We start from the raw sequence: 17,249 nt of genomic DNA, 5'->3' as shown, positions 1-17,249 counted from the left end.
TAAAGCGTAGACCTGGAACGCTGAGGTCGCCTCTTCAAAACCCTAGGCTTGCCCAGTCAAGGCACAATGGGAGTTAATGCTTTCTGCTCCTCCTCCTCTAAACAAACAAACAAACAATGCTCTTCTCTAAAATAAATAAATAAATAAATAAATATCTTTAAAAAAAAAAATCTCTCCAGTCCGGCCAATACCACTCAGGGCCCTACCCACTCCAGTGGGCACCCAGCAGTCCCTTTCGATGTCGGTCGCTCCTCACGCTCGCCCCCCGCAGGACTACAAGGACTCGCGGCGGGTGGGGCGGGGCGGGGCCGGGAGCGGGGAGAGCGTCGGCGCCTGGGCGGGGCGGTGAAGGCAGGAATGCACGCCTCCCGCTGCGGCCCCGCCCCGAGCATCCGTGCGGGCCGGGCTACGCCGGCTGAGCTGGAGGTTGAGCATTATGGCTGCCTCGGGACAACCCCAGGTCGGGGAGCTGCTGGCCGAGGCCCGGAGGGCTTTCCGGGAGGAGTTTGGTGCTGAGCCCGAGCTGGCGGTGTCGGCGCCAGGCCGCGTCAATCTCATCGGGGAGCACACGGACTACAACCAGGGCCTGGTGCTGCCCATGGTGAGGGGTTAGGAGGGGACCCCGAGCCTCTCCTGGGGCGCCGGCCACCCCGCCAGAAGGGCAAGCCTGAGGAGCGCGGGGAGGCGTCTTGTCTCCGCGTAGACTGTTGGTTGGGCCGCGCCAAACTTCAGCCGAGTTTGGGAGAAGAGCACGTGGGAGAGACCCTGGGCCTGTGCATTTCTCACGTAGGAAGGGAGAAAGCAGGAATCCGAGAGGAAGTAGGCTGGGAGGCTGTGTGCCAACGCCTTTTCGCTCCAGTCCGCCCTCTGTGGACTGCTAATCCATGCTACTAGCTAGCAACCTGGGATCCACCTCAAAATGTGGGGCCCCAGTGTTGCACATGGAAGGAGGTGCATTGGACTCTGACTTCCGTGAAGCCCTACAGACCCTGCAGGAACTAGCCCTAAGCCTCCTGGCTCAGCCCGTTCAGTTTACAGGCGGGGAAACAGACCCAGATGGGGCCAATGATCTCAAGGTCACACAGCCAGCAAGCACCCAGCTCTCCCAGCTTTCAGCCAGGGGTTGTTTCCACCTCACCATGCAGCTTGGCCAGCGAGTGGGTACAGCACACCTGAGGCCACCTCAAATGGGAAGGCACCAGATGGGGTGATTCCGTTTGCCTTTTGAGCTCTCTCCTGAGCTCCACAGCTGGCAATCCAGGCTCAGGGCAGAGTCCAAGTCTGCACTCCGCACTGGCCCCACCCTTGAAAACCCAGGGGGCAGGGCCTAAGCCCCCAAGGCTAGCTCAACACTCAGGCTCCTCCCTGAGACACTCCCATTCCTGTCCTGTTGAGCCTGAAGGTCACCTACCTGTCTGTCCCAGGCCTCACATTCCTCAGAACTTTAGTATTGGGTGGGGGGCTCATCTGTCATTAGCTGGCAGAAGCTTTGCATATGCTTTGTCTTTCCTGCCAGGCTCTGGAGCTGGTGACTGTGATGGTGGGCAGCCCCCGGGCAGACAGCCTTGTCTCCCTCCTCACCACCTCTGAGGATGCTGACGAGCCCAGAAGGTTGCAGTTTCCCTTGCCCACAGCCCAGCGGTCTCTGGAGCCTGGAACCCCCCAGTGGGCTAATTATGTCAAGGGAGTGATTCAGCACTACCCAGGTATGGGGCCTGGGCCTGGGTCAAGTTTAGGCTGGTACCAAGAACATCACCTTTCAGCCATAAAACCCATGAGCTCATCTAATCCACTGTAAGGTAGGCATCCCATTGTACAGATGAAGAAACTGATGCCCTGAGAGGGCCCAGAACTTGCCCTGGGTTGCCCATTACATGATTGGAGGAGCCAGGATTTAAACCTTCACCTGTTGGCCTCCAGAACCCTGAATGGGGAGAAGTAGGAAGGCTGTGTCCCAGGAGCCTTAGGGTAGAAGGATGGAGGGTGGTGGGCCCCTTGGCCCAGCAGGTTGGTGGTCTTTGACAATTGACACATATCCCAGGAAGCAGTTGCCTCCTTTCATATCAAAATACATGTCTTTTCCTGTTCCCATCCCCCCAGATACCCCAACTTACCATCACCTATTGTTTTCCTTGCAGCTGTCTCCCTTCCCGGCTTCAGTGCAGTGGTGGTCAGCTCAGTGCCCTTGGGGGGTGGGTTGTCCAGCTCAGCAGCCCTGGAAGTGGCCACCTACACCTTCCTGCAGCAGCTATGCCCAGGTACCTCCTAGAACCTAGCTCCCAATCCACCTTCCTTTCTAAGGTCTCTTTGTGGTCAGAGCTTCTTTCCCTGCTGTGGCTTTCAGAGCGGGGTGGGGAATCTCCCAGGAGTATCATTGGAACTGCTCCTACCCACCCCTTGTGCCCCTTCCTGGGCCCCAGCCTCCCCACCTCACCCTGTGCCACAGACTCGGGGGCAATAGCTGCCCGGGCCCAGGTGTGTCAGCGGGCCGAACACAGCTTTGCAGGTGTGCCCTGTGGCATCATGGACCAACTCATCACTCTGCTGGCGCAGAAGGACCATGCACTGCTCATTGACTGCAGGTTTGGGGCTTCCCTTGTATCCTCCCACTTTAAGGTGGAGCTTCTAGATGGAGCATGCCCACTTCAGGCCATGGAAAGCAGACCCTTGGCTTTGTCATCTCCCCATTCCAACTCCATCCCAGGTCCCTGGAGACAAGCTTGGTGCCACTGTCCGACCCCAAGCTGGCTGTGCTCATCACCAACTCCAATGTTCGTCACTCACTGGGCTCCAGTGAGTACCCCCTGCGCCGGTGCCAGTGCAAAGAAGTGGCCCGGGCACTGGGCAAGGAGAGCCTTCGGGAGGTGCAGCTGGAGGAGCTGGAGGGTGAGAGCTGGCTGGGTCCTGGAGATAGCTGGGCACTCTGCGGGGCCTGCCAGGGCCTTATCCCCAGTACCTCTGCGCTGCTCTGCCACTCCCCTAACCACTATTAACCCAGAGCTGCAACCTCAGCGGGGCTGCTTGAGATCCTATTATTTTTCCTAATATGAAAATTGTACTTTTTGATAATAACAACTAATACTGTGATGAACATTTTTTTAAAAGATTTTATTTATTCATTATAGAGAGGAGAGAGAAAGAGAGAGAGAGAGAAGGGGAGAGGAGCAGAAAACATCAACTCCCATATGTGCCTTGACCAGGGAAGTCAGAGTTTCAAACTAGCAAGCTCAGTGTTCTAGGTCGACGCTTCATCCACTGCGCCACTACAGTCAGGCATGAACATTTTATTTATGTCCTTTTCTGCATTCTCTTCTCCTTAGGGTTTGATTCCTAGGAGTAGGATTACAGAGTGAGAAGATACACGTGGCCAGGAAGGTAGTCTGTTTAAAAGTGTGAAAGTCATATATATATTAACTCATTTAATTCTCTAACAATTCTGTAGAGCAGATACTTTCTTTCAGTGAGAGACAGAGACAGACAGGGACAGACAGGAAGGGAGAGAGATGAGAAGCATCAGTTGTAGTTGCATCACTTAGTTGTTCATTGATTGCTTTCTCATGTGTGCCTTGCCTGGGGGGCTTCAGCTGAGCCAGTGACCCCTTGCTCAAGCCAGTGACCTTAGGCTCAAGTCAGCGACCATGAGGTCATGTCTATGATCCCACGCTCAAGCTGATGAACCCATGCTCAAGCCAGATGAGCCCACGCTCAAGCCAGTGACCTCAGGGTTCAAACCTGGGTCCTCAGCATCCCAGACCGTTGCTCTATCCACTGCGCCACCATCTGGTCAGGCTGCTGCTGCTGCTGCTTTTTCTTCTTCCTCTTCCTCCTCTTCCTCCTCCTCCTCCTCCTCCTCCTCCTCCTCCTTCATTTTTGAGAGTTAATTTAGTAAACCTGGAGACGGTGAAATAAGGAAGGGCCTAGAACAGAAGCAACAGGAGAGCCTAGGCAGGGTTAGCTCCCCTGGGAAGTCAGAGAAAAGAGGGAGACAGGTTCAGGGGGAGGGGGTTAGCCCCTGAAGAGCTGCTGCTGCTACCCACTGCTCCCCTTGTTGCCAGTCTCATAAGGACCCTTAGAGTTTAGGAGATACACACCAGTGGATAAAAGGGGGAACAGAGAAGGGAAAGGTGTGGCCGTGTTCCTGGGAGGGAGAATGCTAGAGCAGATACTATTATTCTCTTTTTTTTTTTTTTATGGGAAATGCAGTAAGTGGCAGTACTGAGACTTGAACCCAGGCACATTAGCTTTATGAGCCCACATTCTTTTTTATTTTATTTTTTTATTTTTTAACAGAGACAGAGTCAGAGAGAGGTATAGACAGGGACAGACAGACAGGAATGAAGAGAGATGAGAAGCATCAATCATCAGTTTTTCGTGGCGACACCTTAGTTGTTCATTGATTGCTTTCTCATATGTGCCTTGACCGTGGGCCTTCAGCAGACTGAGGAACCCCTTGCTAGAACCAGCGACCTTGGGTCCAAGCTGGTGAGGTTTTTGTGCTCAAGCTGGCGACCTCAGGGTCTCGAACCTGGGTCTTTCCGCATCCCAGTCCAACGCTCTATCCACTGCACCACCGCCTGGTCAGGCCTTTTTTTTTTTTTTTACAGAGAGAGAGGGATAGACAGGGACAGACAGTCAGGAATGGAGAGAGATGAGAAGCATCAGTCATTAGTTTTTTGTTGCTCATTGCAACACCTTAGTTGTTCATTGATTGCTTTCTCATAAGTGCCTTGACCCTGGGGCTGCAGCAGACCGAGTAACCCCTTGCTCAAGCCAGCGACCTTGGGTTCAAGCTGGTGAGCTTTGCTCAAACCAGATGAGCCCACGCTCAAGCTGGCGACCTCGGGGTCTCGAACCCAGGTTCTCCACATCCCAGTCCGACGCTCTATCCACTGCGCCACCACCCGGTCAGGGGAGCCCACATTCTTAACCTCAGACCACATTGCTGGTATTGGATATTGTGCTCTCCCTAGCAGTGTGGGTGTGCCCATTTCAGGGACACTTTGGCCAGTTCCTAGGGATTATCTTGTCCTTGTGAACTGTCACATTCAGACTGGCCCTGCCTGCTCTGTGCAGGTGACCTTGGCCGAAGTTGGTTTTTTGTTTGTTTGTTTGTTTGATTTTTGTTTTTAAAGTTTATTTTTTTTATTTATTCATTTTTAGAGAGGAGAGAGAGGGGGAGAGAGAGAGACAGAGAGGGAGAGAGAGGAGAGAGGAGGAGCTGGAAGCATCAACTCCCATAAGTGCCTTGACCAGGCAAGCCCAGGGTTTTGAACCGGCGACCTCAGCATTTCCAGGTCGATGCTTTATCCACTGCGCCACCACAGGTCAGGCCTGTTTGATTTTTGTTTTTAATTAAATTTATTGGTGTGACACTGGTTAATAGGATTGGCCAAGGTTTTCACACTTGAACATTTTTGCTGCCCCAGCCCTCCAGCTCAGCCGTCCTGTACCACTCCTGAGGGGACCCCTTCTACCTCAGGGGCAGGGACCCCCTATGCCTTCTCTAGAGCTCTGCCCTAGCCTTCCCCACCCACTCTCTTACAGCACCCTCCTTTATGGCCTCTGCCTGGCTTTTCCCCTTCTGCTGCATAATATGTCCAGTTTTCTTCCCTCCTAAGTTTGGTTCTCCTGACAATGTTCTTGGACGAGTACCTAATGCTTATCACCCCCATATTCTCATCTCCAGTTATCTCTTCATCTTCTGAATCTGCCTGCCCATCTCCCATGCCACCTGGCATCTCAGCTCTCCCAGTGTCCCTACAGAAGCCTGTGGCTGGCACTGTGTACCCCTCAGTGCGGATCTGCTCCTGCACAGCCCTGTTTCTCTGCTGGCTCTGCCCAGACTTTGTCCTCAGCAGACAGCACCAGCCCCCACTGCTCCACCAGACTTAGATCTTAGCCTGCAGCAGCTTGCTCACGCAGCTGCAGGCCCCATGTCTACCTGGGGTCCTGGAGCCTTCCCCTGGTCCACACTGGAACCCGTCATCCTCGTTCCCCCACAGGCTTCTCCTAATGTCCCCATGTCTGTATTTCCTCGTCCTTGTCACTCTTATTTGAAACCTCAGAGTCACCTCTTGAGTCCTCAACTGTCCTCTCTCCCACTCTTGTCTCTGATCTGTTCCCCACCCCCTTTTTCCCCTCATCAGGCCCCTCGTTGGTCTCTGTTTAACAGCTGTGGGCTGGACTCCTGGCACCCATAACAAGGTGCCCTTGGCCTGGGCTCTTCCCTTCTCCAACTCTGGAGCTCCAGCCCTCAGAGGCTCCATGATTGTGCCAGCGTAAACAGTGGGATTCCTCCCCTCTGCTCTACTGTGGCCTCTTAAAGGCAGCATTGTGTCTCCCTCACCTTGGAAGCACCAGGAGTCTGGGTCTTGAGCTGCTGGTTATTGAGCACCCACTGAGTGCCAGGCACCTTGCTAGGAGCTCTGCGTGTGTTACTGCATCTGGTCTTGTGGCGCCCCTAGTGAGGTTGAGGAAGGGGCACTGAAAGCTTAGTCGCCAGTCCAAGGCTCTGCCTGCAGCTTTGTCAGAGCCAGGTCTCTGACTGGAGGCTCCCCTATTGCCCTGGAGCGGTGGTGCCCCATCCCCCATGTCTGCAGGGGCCAGAGGTGGTGGGCGGTAAGTCTACTGACCCCTCTTCTCCCCAGCTGGCAGAGAGCTGGTGAGCAAGGAGGGCTTTCGGCGGGCACGGCACGTCGTAGGGGAGATTAGGCGCACTGCACAGGCAGCAGCTGCCCTGAGTCGTGGTGACTACAGAGCCTTTGGGCGCCTCATGGTGGAGAGTCACTACTCCCTCAGGTGAGGTCCCCTGGGCACCCAGGCACAGACTGCCCCAGGGCAGAGTGGGGATGGTCTCAGACCTGTGCCTCCTGTCTCCTCTCTGCAGGGATGACTATGAGGTGAGCTGCCCAGAGCTGGACCAGCTGGTGCAGGCTGCGCTATCTGCACCCGGGGTTTATGGCAGCCGCATGACAGGCGGTGGCTTTGGTGGCTGCACCGTGACTTTGGTGGAGGCCTCCACTGCTTCCCAAGCCATGCAGCACATACAGGTGTGTGGGTGCCAGAGCCCAGGGAGGGGGGTTGAAGCAGGTTCCCAGGGTCCTGCTGAGCTCAGACCCTACCTATCTATCCCACAGGCGCAGTACAGCGGTACTGCCACCTTCTATCTCTCCCAGGCAGCCGATGGTGCCAAGGTGCTGCACCTGTGAGGCACTCCCCTAGGGTGGCCACAGTGGGCATCGGGTCTGCCCAGCAGCAAGCCAGGAAGCTCTGTCTCTGGCACCTGCCCTCTGTATCTGGGTGCTCAATAAACTAGTGCCTCATACTACAACACCTGCCTGTCTCTACTAGTGCCTCATACCACAACACCTGCCTGTCTCTAGAGGTGGATGTGCACTTGGCCATCAGAAACAGGTGGGTGCTGGAACCGCTCCCCTGCTCTGGGCACGCTGTGGAAGAACAGACAGGGCAGAGCCAAGTGGTAGCAATATTTTTATTAAGTGCAGAACAAAGCTGGGACCTTGTCATGCTGGTCCCTGCTCTTTGGTTACAAATGCGCTTGGATAGGGTGGGTGAGGGCAGCCAGAAGGGCCTTCTGGAACCTCTGCCCCCTTCATGCCTCCCAGAGGACACCTACCCCAGAGGCACTGGCCCTGTGATCAGCATGCAGGTCAGTGGGGCAACCAGGGGTCCAAGAATGGTATAGCTGAGGCAGCAAAGGGAAGGAGAGGATAGTGGGGACCCAGGTTCTAGGACACAGCTTGGTTAGGTAGGGAGCTCAGGTCTGGAAGAACTGTTGGTCCATCTGGGTGCTGAGGGTCCCACTGGTGGTCATTGTCTGGCTCACAAACTCCTGGGTCACATGCCGGGTGAGGGAGCCACCTGCTTCCAGGCGCTGGGACCCGAGGGCCAGTCCATCTACAGGGGGAGAGGTGTTGAAGTGCCCGTGTTCCTGCCTTCTGTTAGCTCTGTGGTCCCCCAGGAGAGCCAGGAGCCCCCACCCGACCTCTCACCCAGCAGGAAGGGCTCGGTGGTGGTGGTGTGGGCAGTGGTGATGCTGCTGTACTCTCTTGGCAGTGGATGCTGGTAGAGCCCGGGGTGGCCACCGAGCTGTGGGAAAGGACCTAAGGCAGATGAGCCACTCAGGGGATGGTGCAAGAGGGTGTGGCCAGAGAAGGGTGGGGGTGACAAAGGGGCAAAGCAGCCTACCTCCATCCTGGGACTCAATAGTGATGATACCCTCACGTTCTGGCCCAAAGCCTTGGGTGGTCTTGGCCTGCACCTTGAACTTGTAGGGTACATTCTCACTGAGGCCCGGCACTGTCAGCCTGCTCTCAGGGTTGTCGCCATCCACCAGGAATGTGGTGGCTGGCCCTGGGCAGGGAATATGTCATTAGCCTCTGTGGTTACCTCTCCACCCTTCCCCTGGCCAGCCCTGACCCTGGAGCGGGCAGTACCTCCTCCGTGGGCCATCTCACAGGTCACCAGGTAGCCTAGGATATCCCCATCAGGCCTGCGTGGCCGCTCCCAGCTCAGCTGCAGTGAATCTGGACTCAGGGCGGTGAACACCAGTGGGCCCGGGGCACTGGGTGTGCTCAAAGTGAAGGCAGAGCCTGGGGGCAGCAGAGGGGGTTAGTGTGTGCGTGGTTGGGGGCAGCCATGGCGGTGGAGAGTGGCAACTTACCTGGCAGGGGACACAGTGGGCTCTGAGGGTGCACTTGAGACTCGATGGTGATGACACCCTCACGCTCTGGACCCCAGCCTTCCTGGCTTTGGGCCCGTACACGGAACACGTAGGAGTGGTTAGGCAGAAGGTCTCCCACCACCACGGAGGTCTGGCTGGGGTTCAGGATGCTGAGCCGATGCAGCTCACCTGGAGGGGGGGGCAGACAGAGCAGCTCAGGATGCGGAGCCGATGCAGCTCACCTGGAGGGGGGGGGGGCAGGAGCAGACAGAGCAGCTAGAGTCCTCCTGGCGTGATCCTTCCCTAGGCTGCTGCCAAGACCTGGTCATCACCCACCTAGAACTAGCTGTGGTTTGGGGTCAGCTTAGTATGGTGTGGTTGTTGAGGTTGTATATGACAAGGGATGAGTGGGGCCTAAATCCCACCTGTGCTCTGGCTGTTTATGGGCCCGGGTCATGCTGCTGTGAGTGTGTCTGCCCAGAAAAGTGCCAGTGAGGCCTCATTAAGCAAAACCTTGCATAGGGAATAAACTGGAGAGTCCCAGGGAGATGGACGAAGACTCAGAAGAGGAGGCAGTGCAGGGTGTGGGGCACAGGAGTAAGACCCTCTCAGGAAGGCCAGGTGAAGGGCCTTAGTGCTCAAGGGACTTAGGTGGGTTTCTGCCATAGCCAAGTGACCCTGGGCATCACAGCATGGGGTCAGGCCACACCCCTGCAGCCTGCTGGTTCTCACCGCCATTCAGCAGCTGGTACTCCACGCTGTAGCCCTGCAGTGCCTGCTCACACTGTGGCTCTTGCCAGCTCACTTTCAGAGAGGTGGGCCCCAGGGCTGAGAACACCAGGCGGGTAGGTGTGTTGGGCACACCCGCAGCCAAACGGGAACCTGGAGACAGGAGGCCACAGTCAGCCTGGGGCAGGGGTCCGTCAGCAGGAGTCCTACTTCATCCCCAGACCTACCTCAGCTGTCACATCTACACTGACTGCTGGCTGGGTGGCTCACTCACCCTGTAACACCCTGTCTAGACCACCTAGTACCTCCCGCAAATCCTCAGAGTGGGTGTGGGCCCTTCCTGTGCCAAGAGAGGGCAGGCATCATGAGTTGGCCAGCCCCTGCCCCTCAGCAGGCTCGGCCCCTCCTGCCCCAGCCCAGCACCCATGGGAAGGCAGAGGCTGTTAGGTGTCAGCGCTGATCCGGATGGAATGGAGGGGAAGGTGGTGGTCATGGGCAGTGACTGCAATGGACCATGGATGACAGATGGAGCAGGACAGCTGCAGAGACACAGGATGACCACCCTGTACTACCTGGGCCCCAAGAGGGCGCTGCTGGCTGCCCAGCCAGTATTATAGAGTCTGGTGAGTCCCTGAAGGGGGGGAACCCCTTCCTCTGCGCCCGACTCCAGGACCCCAAGGCCCAGGACAGCGGAAGCCTGCTCCTCCCGTCTTCCCAGATGGGAGGGAGGCCTAGGGTGGGACAAAACAAGAGTGAGGGGGCAGGAAGTGTGTGTGTTGGAGAATGGGTAGGGGTGACAGCAGGCCAACAGCCCCAAAACCTCCAGGAGCTGGAAAAGAGGGTCAGCAGGAGAGGCAGGGTTGGTGGCGGGCACTCACTGTGGGAGGAGAGAGAGGTGAGGGTGGAGTAGTCCCTGGGCAGTGTGCCCGAGTGTTCTGTGCAGGTCAGCGAGTGGTAGTCCCTCGTGAGCGTGGAGGACGTGCTCAGCACTCGGTGGGGCAGGTGTGGGCTCAGATGGGTGCCATAGGCGGTGTTGGCTGCGGTCATCCTGTGCAGGGAATTGGCACTGCCTGGGAAGGCAGAGTCCATCCTTCCATTTACCAGGTGATCTGCAGGGGAGAACAGGGTCACTTGGACAGGCCAGCACCAGACTTGGTGGCTCTGGGAATTCCAGGGTTACCAGCCCTCTAGTCCTTCCTTGGCATAAATAAAACCAGCTTCCCTTGGGCCATTAGGGACAGAGGCCCAGTGTCCCTAGAGAAGTCCAAGGGGCCACACAAGCTTCTGCAATCCTCATTCTGAGATCAGGCAGGATGCCACTATGAACAGTCTGAATACTGCTGACCCCAGCTGGAGACTCAGTGTCCCCACAGGCAGCCTTGCTCTGGGGAAAGCCCAAGTGCCTGCCTTGTCATCCCCTGAGGTCCACTTGGGTAACAGGGCCTGCCTGCTGGGCATGACAAACCAGAAGTTGTTTGCACCCAGCTGGGCAGGCATCATAATGGAGGTCACTGCCACTGGGGGCAGTCCTGCTTTGGGGAGATCCCAAAGCAGGCAGGGGGCCTGCTTTAGGGATCCTTTGGCGCTGGAGTCTGCCTTCGCGCCATTGCTCCTGCCCTGGCGGAGCAAGGGCCTTAAATGGGCTGCCTGGCCAGAGCGAACTCAGGGTGGCGTCCTGAGGCAGCAAATGAGTTAGTCTAGGTGAGTATGAGGTTGGAGCACACCGGACAGGGCCGGTCACCTCCGAGGCGCCCGGGCGTAGCACCATGGGCCAAGCCACCACCCTCCCCCGGTGCTCCCCCTGCGCCCCTTTCGGCGCCGCCGTCTGGGGGCCCGCGGGGTGGCTCGGTGGCGTCGGAGGAGCTCCCGCTGGTGGCCGACAGGCGCGGGATGAGCTCCGGAGGTAGCCGCCACGTGATGCGCCGCAGGTCCAGCTCCTCCCCCAGCAAGGGCTCGAACTTCCAGTTGGCGCCTTGGGAACAACGAAGGGTGCATTGGCACCGCCAGTGGGCAGTGGGCCCCCGGAGGCTGCAGGCGGGACCCGGCAGGGAGGAGGCCGGCGGAGCCAAGAGACGCAAAGTGAGCGGTCCTCTGGCTCTTTGGGATCCAGGTGGGGGTGGGGGGTGGGGTGCACTGCAGGCACAGGGAGCTGGGGGACAGGCAGACCATTATTCCACACAGAAGAGGCCTATGGATGAGCCAGGAAACCAAGGTAGCCCTGGCTGTCAGCAGCTGTGAAGGCGCCCTGCTCTGAGCCTCAGTTTCCTATTTGTATAATGGGAAGAGTGATCTCTCCCTTGCCAGCCTGCAAGTAACAGTTACAGGAGCCAGAATGTTCACAGGTAGTGTTGGTAGCAGCTGAGCTGGGGCGCCTGAGTCTTACCAGCCCCTCAAAACTTTCAAGGGCAAGTTTTGTAAACCCAAGCTCAGTCCCTTTAGGGCAGATATATGCTCATTGGGGGCTGAGGCATAGACAAGGACGAAAGAAAATAAAAATCCTCGAGGATTTTCACTCATGGCATTGTGTGATTGGCATCCCATTTTACAGGTCACAAAACAGGCACAGAGAGGGTAAGTGATTTATCTGAATTCCTACAATGGAGCCAGAGCTAAAATTATGTAGCCAGGAGTGCCAGCCAAGGAGGGCTCTTTGTACCACTGTGCGCAGGGAGTCAAGGAAGGAGGAGGAACAAGGCAAGTGGTTGCTCCTGGGTCATGCCCACATCCTCCCACATAGCCCTCTCCTGAGTGTCCTGACTGCATGACAGCTGGGAAGACTTTTAGTCACAAATCTGTTTCCATGTGGTTCCATGGGGATGAGTCCATGCACACTTGCATGAGTCTGAGCATCAGCCCACTAGCACATGTTCATCTCCCTGTCCTCATGCACAGATGTGTACATGGTTCCATGTGTGCCATGTTGGCTTTGTCCTCCCTGAGCCAGACAAACTATTGGCTCTGAAAATATTCATCTGGGTCTGAGAGAGGACTTCTGGTTATGACCTTCATGCACAGTGGTTCATGGCCCCTTTGTTCTCTCTGGACACCAGTGACAGCCCTACCCTCTACCCAGGGCCCCCACCTTCTTCTCAGGGATCCCAGCCCACTCACCTGTGTCATCAGAGACACTGGGCCTCTGGCTGCCAGCTGGGGAGCGTAGAATATCATCGCTGTACATAAGGAAGCTTTCATAGTCTTCCCCACTCTGGGCATCCACAATGGGGATGTCGGGGATGATGGGGACTGCAGGGGAGGGAAGGGTAAGTCAAGACCCCAGCCTTGGCCTCCTGTCCCCCCGTGTCTTCTCCAAGCCTCCTTGCCCACCACTCACTGGACATGGGCCTCTTGGGCTGGGTGGCCAGGTTGATGATGGCTTCCCTCTCAGGCCCCCAGCCTGCCCCGTTGCGTGCCTTCACTGTGTAACGGTATGGCTGGGACTCCCGCAGGTTTTCAATGAGAAGCATTCGCTTCTTGGGGCTGTCCACCAGCACCTTCTTCATGGGCCCAATGGGTCCTGGACCAGGGAGAGTGCTTTAGAGGGGTCATTCAGGTTCTGGCCCAGTCCCAGCCCTGTCTCTGACATAGCAGGACCTGAACTGCACCCAGAGGCTCAGGGAAGAAGGCAGATGGTGAGCAGCTATTGAACTGTGTGCCAAGCCCTGAGAACCTGGGTGTGACTGTGTTAGAGAAGTGTTACCAACTCTGCAAAGGGCTCATCACTAAATTAAGTGGCAGTCAGGACAAGTTGGTCCCAGAGTCACCTCTACTAATTGATAAATGGTCCTGTGTCCAAGGTGCCTCTGCATGAGGTTCACTCCAGCGATGAGGGCGCTCTCACCACTTAACCTCCCTGTCCCCAACCAAACCCCAGAGGTTCTGTTGAAGAAGTGAAGGTGGAGACGTGAATGTCCACCCAGCTGACCTGTGGCCATGTGGCCACCCAGGGAGTGCTGAGCCTGGCCCACCTCAGGACCACAGGTCATATGGTGGTGGTGAGTTCTCCTGCCCTGGGACTGACCAAGCAAAGGTGAGAGTATGAGGAGGAGGTCCCTGGACTGGGGAAAGTGTGGGACCAACTTCCCTCAAATACTTTCTCATCTCGACAAACGGCAGGGGTTGCCCACACTTCCCTCCCTTCCCAGACAAGTTCTGCCAGGTGCTCTGGCCTAGGTCTGCCAGTTAAAATACTACATAAAATGTACAAAAATAATTGTTTATGTGAAATTCAGGACATCCTGTTTTTGTTTGCTATATTTGGCAACTCTACTTTGGCTCTAAGAGAACAGTGTAAAAATGAGCCACTTTGGTACCTGTGTGGGAAGGCACCCTACCTGTGATCCTGATGTACATGTATAATCTCAATCTCAGGCCTGCCATCCCCTCTAGCCCTGAAAGTTTCTGGGTCTGGCCTTTTTTATTATTATTTTTATTTACAGAGACAGAGAGTCAGAGAGAGGGATAGATAGGGACAGACAGACAGAAACGAAGAGAGATGAGAAGCATCAATCATTAGTTTTTCATTGCGCGTTGCGACACCTAGGTTGTTCATTGATTGCTTTCTCATATGTGCCTTGACCATGGGGCTACAGCAGACTGAGTAATCCCTTGCTCAAGCCAGTGACCTTGGGTCCAAGCTGGTGAGCTTTGCTCAAACCAGATGAGCCCACGCTCAAGCTGGCGACCTCAGGGTCTCGAACCTAGGTCCTCCGCATCCCAATCAGACGCTCTATCCACTGCTCCACCGCCTGATCAGGCTGGGCCTGGCCTTTAAATGCAACCTGGCCTAAACCTGACCATAAGCCTAATGATGCCTCAGGCAACCAGAAGTAGGGGCCCATCCACTAAGCAGGACAATGTGGCCTCACTCCCCATCTTTGCCCCCTCCCCTTCCATGACTGTCATCCCTGGGGGCAGAAGGAAGGGTCCAGGTTCTTACGGTTGTCCTCATTGACCAGGCCATAGCAGACCTCATAGGCCGTGATCTCGCCATTGGTCTCAGCTGGCTCAGCCCAGCTCAGCTGGGTCACAGTGGAGGAGACAACGTTGAAAGCCAGACGCCCTGGCTCACTGGGGACTGGGGAGTGAGGGTTACAGGAAGAGGGTCAGTGGTAGAAAGAGGGTGGAGTTCTGGGAGGTGGGAGGGCAGGACTGGGGGTACAGGCATCAGGGCATCAATGGATGATCCTGGTGAGACCTCACCTTCCTGATGGGTTCGACAGGACACCAGGGAGCTGTAGGGGCCCTCGCCCTGCGTTCCATAGGCGCACACCTTCATCTCATAGTCACAGTAAGGGTACAGGTTGGTGAGCTCCACTGAGGGCACCTTGCTGTCGAGCAGGTGGGCTTCGGACTCGGAGTCACCCTGAACCCAGTACTTTACCTGCTCCCAGGGAGGGGCTGGTCAGTGGGGAACAGTGAGTACCAGAGCTGCTTGTCCCCCCACTGACCTCTTGCCCTATTGTCCCCTTTGCACAGATGAGACTCCAAGGCTCTGAGAGGTTGAGTGACGGGGGAGAGGGACCTGAACGGGGGGAGGGCCACATTCCAGGAAGAAGGGCAAACATCTGGAAGCTCCCTGGGCACAGATGGGCATTCCCCCTGTCCACTCATGCTCGGCCCATGGAGCTGAGAATGCTCTTTCCTCTCTCTTAGGGTCCTCTGGCCTTGGTAAACCACCTCCCCAGTGGTTACCAGGCCTCACCATCTGCCATTCTCATTGCTCCCCCAACTTACCCTGTATCCTGTTGGTTTGCCAGGAGGGGGCAGCCAGTTGAAGTGGATCTTCCGGGACCCAGCGGCTTTGGCATTAGGGTTCTGCGGGGCACCCAGTTCACCGTGGGAGGTTGGGAGTGGTGATTTGGTCTGGCCTACGAAATTCTGGTCCATGTCATCTGTAGTGGGTGAAGTCAGGGCGGGGCAGCCAGCTCAGACATCCCCTCTTTGAGGGGAGCAGGAACCTACTCTTACCACCAGGGGGTGCAGGAGGCCCAGTGAAACCCCCAACTGCAATCAGCAGACACCTGCCCTGTGGAGTCTCTCCCAAGTTGATGCCCCCACTGGGGCATCCTGCCAAGCTTGGTGGAGGACCCAAGAGGGTCTTTGGAGGAATGAGGGTGAGGAGGGGGATCATCTGCTCCTCCTTCTCCCTTGGCAGCCAAGGGAACGTTCCACATGAAGACATTTGCTTCTATTCCCCAACTCCGTCCTTGCTCCCTCCTCTCCCATTTCTCCTCCAAGTCTCCTCTGGGAATGCGCTCACAGACTGGAGGCTAAGGACCTATATGAACTGTTTTCCCCTACTGGAAACACCTGCTTTTTAGCTGAAACTAAGGCAGAAGTCAAAGGGCTTAGGCCTCATGATGGGATTTACGGCACCCGCAGCAGGCCAGTGGCCATGTGACCTCAGCCACTCCAGTTGAGAGTAGGTGTGTCAGATAAAATGCAGGATGCCTAGATACATTGGAATGTCAAGCAACATTTTTTTTTAGGGGTAAGTATATCCCAAATTTTGCATGGGTCATAGTTCTACTGCAAATGTGCTTGTTGTTTACCTGAAATGGAAATTGAACGTGATGTCCTGTATCTTCATTTGCCAAGACAGGCAGCCTTCATTGAGAGAGTCCCAACCTTCCCTCCCCACCTGCTTAAGCTGATCCCAGGCTCTGCCTACCTCGGTCCCCGATGATGACAGTGGCCGAGTGGGGCTGGCCCAGGCGGGCCCCACACTTGGGGTTGCTGAGTTGGATGTGGAAGCGGCGGATCTGGCGGCTTTGCAGGAGGGAATCCACTTCCTGCAGCTCCAGGAGCTTCACCTGTAGCTCCTTCCAGGTCTCCCCAGGCTGGAACAGTAGCTCGCCCTCCATGGGGACAAAGTCCTGGGAGTGGGAAGAGGTCAGATCAGGCCACATTCTCCAGCCCAACATCATGGGTACTGCCAACCATCACACAGGCTGTCCCACATGGATATGGCACCTCCTGTGCAGCATGCAGCACTGTATAGATATTAGCTCATTGCATTCTCACAGCAGTGTGAGATAGAGATATTATTGTCCTCATCTTATAGCTGAGAAACTGAGGCACACAGAAGTGAAGAAACTTGCCTAGCCCGACCAGGTGGTGGCGCAGTGGATAGAGCGTCGGACTGGGATGCGGAGGACCCAGGTTCAAGACCCCGAGGTCGCCAGCTTGAACGCAGGCTCATCTGGCTTGAGCAAAGCTCACCAGCTTGGACCCAAGGTCGCTGGCTCGAACAAGGGGTTACTCGCTTGCCCGCGGTCAAGGCACATATGAGAAAGCAATCAATGAACAACTAAGGTGTCAAAACAAAAAGCTGATGATTAATGCTTCTCATCTCTCTCTGTTCCTGTCTGTCTGTCCCTATCTAGCCCTCTCTCTGCCTCTATCTCTGTCCCTGTATAAAAACAAACAAACAAACAAACAAACAAACAAACAAACAAACACTTGCCTAGGTTCACACGGGGAGTTGTGGTGGAGCCAGGAGGAGCTGAGATTTTTAGGTCCCCCACACTGGAGCTTTGAAATCTAAGACCCTGCTAGCCCCCAGGTCCTGCCTCTTAGGTGGAGTGCTTCCATCAGTTCTGGCTTTTTACTTTTTTTTTTTTTTAATTTTTATTTATTCATTTTTAGAGAGGAGAGAGAGAGAGGGGGGGAGAGAGAGAAACAGAGAAAGAATGGGAGGAGGAGCTGGAAGCATCAACTCCCATATGTGCCTTGACCAGGCAAGCCCAGGGTTTCGAACCAGCGATCTAAGCATTTCCAGGTCGACGCTTTATCCACTGCGCCACCACAGGTCAGGCTAGCTTTTTACTTTCAATGC

General features: G+C 55.9%; 2 protein-coding genes across 4 annotated transcripts in view; one reads left to right on the top strand and one right to left on the bottom strand.

The window, feature by feature from the left end:
* Nucleotides 1–383: 383 nt before the first annotated feature.
* GALK1 (galactokinase 1) lies at nucleotides 384–7,332 on the top strand. The gene is made up of 8 exons (XM_066381227.1): nucleotides 384–601; nucleotides 1,517–1,706; nucleotides 2,139–2,258; nucleotides 2,447–2,582; nucleotides 2,705–2,886; nucleotides 6,648–6,798; nucleotides 6,887–7,049; nucleotides 7,137–7,332. The coding sequence occupies exons 1-8, from the start codon at nucleotides 437–439 to the stop codon at nucleotides 7,206–7,208; spliced, it is 1,179 nt and encodes a 392-aa protein (XP_066237324.1). The 5' UTR covers nucleotides 384–436; the 3' UTR covers nucleotides 7,209–7,332.
* A 146-nt stretch (nucleotides 7,333–7,478) lies between these two features.
* Nucleotides 7,479–17,249, bottom strand: part of ITGB4 (integrin subunit beta 4) — a 33,312-nt gene continuing 23,541 nt past the window's right edge. For 2 of the 3 annotated variants that reach the window (XM_066381230.1, XM_066381232.1), the window contains 14 exons: nucleotides 16,083–16,287; nucleotides 15,146–15,303; nucleotides 14,612–14,792; nucleotides 14,349–14,486; nucleotides 12,744–12,926; nucleotides 12,524–12,655; nucleotides 11,154–11,384; nucleotides 10,291–10,521; nucleotides 9,416–9,565; nucleotides 8,684–8,872; nucleotides 8,457–8,612; nucleotides 8,209–8,373; nucleotides 8,013–8,123; nucleotides 7,479–7,917 (listed from right to left, as the gene is read on the bottom strand). In XM_066381230.1, the coding sequence (XP_066237327.1) occupies nucleotides 7,778–7,917; nucleotides 8,013–8,123; nucleotides 8,209–8,373; nucleotides 8,457–8,612; nucleotides 8,684–8,872; nucleotides 9,416–9,565; nucleotides 10,291–10,521; nucleotides 11,154–11,384; nucleotides 12,524–12,655; nucleotides 12,744–12,926; nucleotides 14,349–14,486; nucleotides 14,612–14,792; nucleotides 15,146–15,303; nucleotides 16,083–16,287 (2,370 nt within the window). In that variant the 3' untranslated portion in view covers nucleotides 7,479–7,777. The remainder of the gene's footprint in view (nucleotides 7,918–8,012; nucleotides 8,124–8,208; nucleotides 8,374–8,456; nucleotides 8,613–8,683; nucleotides 8,873–9,415; nucleotides 9,566–10,290; nucleotides 10,522–11,153; nucleotides 11,385–12,523; nucleotides 12,656–12,743; nucleotides 12,927–14,348; nucleotides 14,487–14,611; nucleotides 14,793–15,145; nucleotides 15,304–16,082; nucleotides 16,288–17,249) is intronic. The other variant, XM_066381231.1, reaches the window with a different exon arrangement.

The sequence above is a fragment of the Saccopteryx leptura genome, chromosome 4 (assembly GCF_036850995.1).
Source record: "Saccopteryx leptura isolate mSacLep1 chromosome 4, mSacLep1_pri_phased_curated, whole genome shotgun sequence".
NCBI classification, from domain to species: Eukaryota; Metazoa; Chordata; class Mammalia; order Chiroptera; family Emballonuridae; genus Saccopteryx; species Saccopteryx leptura.
Note: the sequence above shows the minus strand (reverse complement) of the source record. Positions and strands in the feature narration are given on the sequence as shown.

What these genes read in the sequence shown, in the direction of transcription:
- GALK1 (XM_066381227.1), top strand. Translation starts at nt 437, where the DNA reads ATGGCTGCCTCGGGACAACCCCAGGTCGGGGAGCTGCTGGCCGAGGCC. An exon ending in GCACTGCTCATTGACTGCAG is followed by an intron (nt 2,583 to 2,704) that starts GTTTGGGGCTTC and finishes ACTCCATCCCAG; the next exon opens with GTCCCTGGAGACAAGCTTGG. An exon ending in GAGAGTCACTACTCCCTCAG is followed by an intron (nt 6,799 to 6,886) that starts GTGAGGTCCCCT and finishes TCCTCTCTGCAG; the next exon opens with GGATGACTATGAGGTGAGCT.